Source organism: Octopus bimaculoides, chromosome 23, assembly GCF_046866305.1.
Source record: "Octopus bimaculoides isolate indiv1 chromosome 23, ASM4686630v1, whole genome shotgun sequence".
Lineage (NCBI taxonomy): Eukaryota > Metazoa > Mollusca > Cephalopoda > Octopoda > Octopodidae > Octopus > Octopus bimaculoides.
The window spans coordinates 21,087,303-21,094,273 of NC_142950.1; the positions used below are offsets into that span (position 1 = coordinate 21,087,303).

At 35.5% G+C, this 6,971-nt stretch overlaps 1 protein-coding gene across 1 annotated transcript in view; it reads left to right on the forward strand.

The window, feature by feature from the left end:
- The window catches only part of LOC106873786 (progestin and adipoQ receptor family member 3), a 36,122-nt gene that overhangs the window by 26,727 nt on the left and 2,424 nt on the right, over positions 1 to 6,971 (forward strand). Inside the window, exons 4-5 of the mRNA XM_014921294.3 lie at positions 2,683 to 2,886; positions 5,009 to 5,099. Of these exons, the coding sequence (XP_014776780.1) occupies positions 2,683 to 2,886; positions 5,009 to 5,099 (295 nt within the window). The remainder of the gene's footprint in view (positions 1 to 2,682; positions 2,887 to 5,008; positions 5,100 to 6,971) is intronic.

The window sequence follows — 6,971 nt, forward strand, 5'->3', positions numbered from 1 at the left end:
ACACTGTAAAGTGGTTGGCATTAGGAGGGGCATCCAGCTGTAAAAATCACGCCAAGCAGACATTAGACCTCAATGCAGTCCTTGGACACAAACTGTCAAACCGTCCAACCCATTCCAGCATGGAACTTAGACGTTAAATGATGATGGCGATGATGCTGATGTATGATGTTTTTACATTCATTTTTCCATGCTAGAATGGGTTGCACAAATATATTAACGAAGCATTATTCTCTAGCTAGAGGCCCTTCTGGACAAGGAAATTGTTACACAGGATGCAAGACCCATATTTCTGGTTGTGATACTTTATGTTATCGCGATCAGCTGCTCGTTTGGTACACTGTCGTTATGATTTTGTTGTCATCCACCCATTACAAACAACTGATAGACAGACGAAAGTGTATTAACACCCCTTTCATTTTTCTAGAAGAATTTTTCATTTTAACAATTAAAAAAAATGTCCCTCAAAGGTAAAACAGTCAATAAATAACGTAAAACAATATTAGGTGTGGGTTATTTTTGTTGGGAAAGGAGATACAATGAGATGATATGACAGCCTCAAATAACTGAGAATGTATTGTAAGCGATTCTCCTTTAGTTTGTGCTAACAGACTGTGGTATTTTGGCTTGCTTTCAATATTCTATTATTAGTAATAATTATTGTGCGAAGCAGGTGTATGCTTATCTGGCTCCCTAACCTACTACACTTAGTCTCTCATGCGTAATATGGCCGCATTAAACGTAAGCTAAATGATACATTTAAAAAGACAAGCACATCTTACAGTATACGCCAGCAAATACGGAACATATAAATATTCAGCTCGATACATCTTTAATCAAATGACAAAACTGGGAAAACCAGCTCATTGCTAATTAATAATCATAAAGGAATTATTGAGTAGACACCTTGCAAATGACTAGGCTCTGTGGGAAAATTGTTTTAAATTTTAGCAGACTTCGATAGTGAAAAAGTCGGGGGTGCCATTGCTGTATTATTCAATGAACTATAATTGATGTAAGGGAGACAACTAAGTTGGTAATAGTGCTAGGTAAGGGAGTTAAATCTGGTTTCTGGAAGAGGAAAACTGAAGAAGAGAATGAAGCTTGAATGATCTTTCGTAGAAATCTCAGGAATATTGAACCTTGTTTATGTAATGACAAAGTTTGTTTAGGCCTAGGTCAGTCCTAATTCAGTTGATCTATGATGAAGCTCGTTTCATTTGAGCCCATTCCGCCTTTTTCTTCATACAAAGTATCTAAACTTACATTATCCAGTATGTCCTTCTCCTTTTTTTAGACAACAGCTCATGATTACAGAGAGATTTGATTGCTATTTCTAGTGATCACATAGAGGTTCACTCCAGTCTTGGCTCATGAAAAAACACAGATATTGGAACAATGTGAAAAAAAAACTTCACAACTAGGTGCAGATGTAGCTGTGTGGTAAGAAGCTTCCTTACCAACCACACGGTTCCGGGTTCAGTCCCACAGCATGGCACTTTGGGCAAGTGTCTTCTACTATAGCTTCGGGCCAACCAAAACCTTGCGAGTGGATTTGGTAGATGGAAATTGAAAGAATCCTGTCATGTACATTCCACTGGATGAGTAATGTCAGTGTGCATACTTGACAGAACAGAATGTAAGTGCCTTGAGAGAAAAGTTGGACCTAAGAAGCATCAGATGTGATGTGCAAGAGAGACGACTGCGCTGGTATGGTCATGTGGTGAGAATGGATGAGGATAGCTCATATAAGTGATTTATACCAGTCTGTAATTCTGAGCTATTCCACATTCTCTTTTCTAAGAATCCACTGGTAAACACGATTATAGAGCATTCTTACCGATGTAAACATTGGCAGAAACACACATTTAGCTCATATAGGTGATTTCTACCAATCTATATAGTCTGAGTATTTAGTTCTTCTTTCACTCTACTTCCAATAGAGATATCTATTTTCTAGCCTTTGAACATTTATTTAACTCACATATCACTCTATATTTCTCCTTATTGATTTCTTTACCCCTTCTCTTCATATGCACGACCTTTGACGTCATATCTACTAACGGTTTTTTAAAAATACTTAATAGCGTTCTGTTCATCATTTACACAGTCATCACATTTGTTAAAATGTCTTATTGTTGAGTATGTTTATCTTTCTTTCCCTGATGAGAAGATCACATTATTTTACATCATTTATTCCTTTGGAATAATACCAATGTTGTCTTTGAAACATATGTCGGAAGTAAAAGAATTTGAATAACACCTGCATTTAACTCCATTTATTTATTTATACTATACAAACTACTGCACATTAACCCGCAGTTTCTGCCTTTTAACAGGTTGCTACATCCTTGTTACTTGCGTGAATTTTGCTACCCTGGTAACTGTTTATTGAATTTTCTATGTTAACTGTAAACAAAGGAAAATTCACTCATACATTTATATATATATATATATATATAGTTTCTACACCAGGGATACCCTTCCTAATTCCTTTCACTTTAAAGAGTGTACTGGGTGCCTGTTTGTGGTACTGGTACTAGTGAGGTTTGCAAGTAACTTACAAGACCATAATTAATTAAAATAGATATGAAAAACCATAACAAAGTAATTGATACATGCTATGAATATTTTAAAAATTTCTTTTTCAATTTTCTTTTTTGTTTTTGTTTTGTTTTATTTCAGGAATGGGAAAGAATATATATGATTATTATAGTGATTCTATCAGTGATAATTTTATCAATTCAACTGAAGCCTAAACGGTTGAACAACTCTTTGACTTTCACTTTGTCTCGCGTACTGATGTACAGCTGTTTAGCTATCTATGGCATCATTCCTGCAGCACACTGGATATACTTGAATGGAGGATGGGAGAATAAAGTTGTCCAGGTTTGTTTGTTTCTTTGTTTATTTTTTTTTGTTTTGTTTTCCATCATCATTGTCATTTTAACGTCTACTTTTTCATGCTTGCATGGCTCAGTTGGAACTTGTTGAGGCAGGTTTTCCACAGTTGGATGTCCATACAGGCAATGTGTGACATTGCCTGTATGATAGTGATGTTCATTCACAACCATATGTGATATCATGAATCGGATACACATACAACACAAACACAAACATATCTGCACATATACATATACATAAACATACCTATATATATATATATAATCGTGCCATGCGGACATTTATTGTGGTTTTAGAGTCAGGATTTGACTGCTATTTTTTCAGCGTGGTGGTATCTCTTGATACCCTGTATTATAATTTTAAATAATTATTACCTTTGATGGTTTTTATTCCCATGCTGACCACTTGATAAGATCAATATTTTAAATATCGATCTTGTCCTTATTTATATAAATATATATATATATATAAGCAATGTTAAATCTCTGATATATATATATATATATAAGAAGAACCAGAATGGAAAAAAAATCACGTCTTTAATTGATGATTATGCCATACATTACTGATGGTTGTTTCTATTGTGCCAGCATATTTAGACATACAGAAATGGAGTATAAAATACCATTCAAATTAATATATCCAAAAATATATGCCAATACAATGCTATTTAGGCAATCCAAAATGGGGAAAATTCAAAGAGAACTAAGGAAATATCAATAGATGAACACAAACTAACAGAATGTTAAGAAGAAATATAATATTCTAAGAAAAGTCAGCTAAGCATTTAACTTTTGATGACATCAGTAGATAACAAAACAATAAAAGATACACAAAAATTTTATGTCAAGATAATTATCTATCAAAGATGCTAAAAATTATTTTAGAAAAATTATGCATGTTAGATTATAGAAAAAGCAGTTATAATTAATGGGTTGTTTATTATTGAAATATCTAAATGCTTTTCTATATTTATAAGAACAGTTCAATGTAAAATCATTTCTACAATTTAATAATATATCGGATGCAGCTGTGCATCATTAACCAGCTGGAGGAGATGTCCTCTTGGTGTTAAAAAATCACAGTCGAATGGAACAGCCATGTTGAAGTAACTATGAACATCACTTGCTAAGTTAATAATACTTATTTAGAAGTAATTATATAATACATTTCCTCAAGGCAAAGATCACATTTAAAATTATCAGCTTTGTATGATGGTGCATAATTAATAATGGACCACTTTATATCATAGTTAATGTTCCTGTCTTTTCAATTCCAAATACATTCACTATAATTCATAGAATTACATTTTTTTGTTAAGTTAAATGAAGAAGAACAATTATGTAACCTAGATTTCCAAATTGTAACAGAAAGACCTATGTAATAACATGTACAATCCCCTATCATTGCCTTACATTGATATATATATATATATATATATAAAGCAATTGAATGGTAATGATATTGATTAGTAACATTATCTGTTATAGAACTTGATGTGTTGGGCAGAGTGACTGAAATATCATCATCATCATCATCATCATCATCATCATTATCATTTAACATCTCTTTTCTATGCTGGCATAGGTTGAATGGTTTGACTGGAATTGGTAAAGCTAGGGGGCCACACCAGGTTCTATTGTCTGTTCTGGCATGTTTTCTATGGCTGGATGCCCTTCCTAATGCCAACCACTCCATAAGAGAATACTGGATGCTTTTCGCATGGCACCAGACTGGTATCAGTTCTGCTGTCGCAGATGGATGTATATTTATTATATCAATGTTGACAGTTAAGGTTAGGGTGTATTTGTGTGTGTGTGTGTGTGTGTGTGTGTGTGTAAGCATGTGTCACATGTTTGGTGTACATCAACAGCATCATTTTTATCATCTTCACCATACAACTACCAAATGCTCTATTAACTTTAGCTTCTTATGCTATCCCTCTCTCTCTTTCTCTGTATCTTTCTTTCACCCTCTCCCCCTACTCTCTGTATGGTGTAAAACATGACAGCTAACCAACCAACCACCATTTATATCAGCTATTATTATATAGTCTCAGAGTATAACAACATTATTTTTCTGTTTTCTTTTTTCTTCTTTTCTCCAGGTGTTTGTCCCTAAAATAGTTGTCATGTATTTAATTGGTGTCGGTGCTGTCTTCTTCTATTTGTCTCAGGTACCAGAAAGATTAGCTCCAGGTAAGAGTCTTATGCAAGTAATCTATATTTTTGTCTTCCTTGCCTTTAACTGTTTTTTTTTTTTTTCATATGAGCGAGATTGTTGCCAGTGCCCCTGGACTGGCTCTTGTGCGGGTGGCACATAAAAGACACCATTTCGAGCGTGGCCGTTTTCGTGCGGGTGACACGTAAAAGCACCCACTACACTCTCTGAGTGGTTGGCGTTAGGAAGGGCATCCAGCTGTAGAAACTCTGCCAAATTAGATTGGAGCCTGGTGTTGCCATCTGGTTTCACCAGTCCTCAATCAAATCGTCCAACCCATGCTAGCATGGAAAGCAGACATTAAACGATGATGATGATGATGATGATGATTTCTCATCTATTTCATAAATGGACAACAAGCTTTTTGTCATTTATCATTCATCACTTACCATTCAATGTCACAGCTGTGATGGATGTAGGATTGGAAACATCATTAGTCAAATGTGTTGAGTCTAGGGGTACAATGTACTATGCTGCTTTATACTCTGAGCTCAAATCTTACTCAGGTGAATTTTATCTCTCATCCTTCTGGGTTGCATAAAATAAAGTACTAGCTAAGTCCTGGGGTCAGTGGTTTTAACTATTGCCCTCCCACCAAATCTTAATCATCATAATAATAAAAATAATGGTTTCAAGGCCAGAAATTTTGAGCGCGGTGTAAATTGACCCCAGTGCTCAACTTGTACTTAGTTTATTGATCCTAAAAGGATGAAAGGCAAAGGCAGCCTTGGAGGAATTTGGACTCAGAATGTAAAGCGGGACAAAATGTCTCTAAGCATTTTGCCCAGCATGCTAATGACTCTGTCAGCTTGCCACTTAATGATAATAATAATAATAATAATAATAATAATAATAATAATAATTATTATTATTATTATTATTATTATTATTATTATTAATATTATTAATATTATTATTATTAGAAACATTGCTGATTGGCAGAATTGTTAGAGCATTGGCCAATGCAGTACTTGGTCCAGTTCTTTGTTTTGAGTTCAAATCCTGCCAAGGTCAACTTTGCCTTTCATCCTTTCAAGGCTGGTAAAATAAAGTAACAGTTTAAATATGAGGCCCAATGACATCAACTAAGCCACCTCCCCTCAAAATTGTTGGTCATGTTTCAAAATTAGGAACTATTATTATTATTATTATTATTATTATTATATCGAGTTCAGATTCCACCGAGGTTGACCTTGCTTTTCATCCTTTCGGGGGTTGATGAAATAAGTACCAGTGGAACACTGGGGTCTAGCACCCTTCCCTAAAATTTCAGGCCTTGTGACTATAGTAGAAGGGATTTATTATTATTATTATTATTATTATTAGAGAGATGACTGTGCTGGTATGGTCATGTGGTGAGAATGGATGAGGATAGCTGTGTGAAGAAGTGTCACACCCTAGCAGTTGAGGGAACCTGAGGTAGACCCAGGAAGACCTGGGATGAGGTGGTGAAGCACATTAGGCCTCGAACATTAGGCCTCACCGAGATAATGACTACTGACCTTTGGAAATATGCTGTGCTTGAGAAGACCCGGCAAGCCAAGTGATACCATAACCCATGGCCTATGCCAGTGGGTGTAACCAGCCTACTTATGCATACCTTTCCATCATTGGACACTAAACACTGCTTGCGAAGACCTGTTGAGGCAAGTGAAATCGAAATCAAATTCGATGACAGCACCGCATGACTGGCAGCCATGCTAGTGGACTGCTAAAAGCACCATCTGAGCATGATTGTTGCCAGGGCCGCTGACTGACTCCCATGCTGGTCACATGTAAAAAGCACTATTTGAGCGTGATCGTTACCAGTGTCACCTTACTGGCACTCGTGCTGATGGCATGTGAAAAAC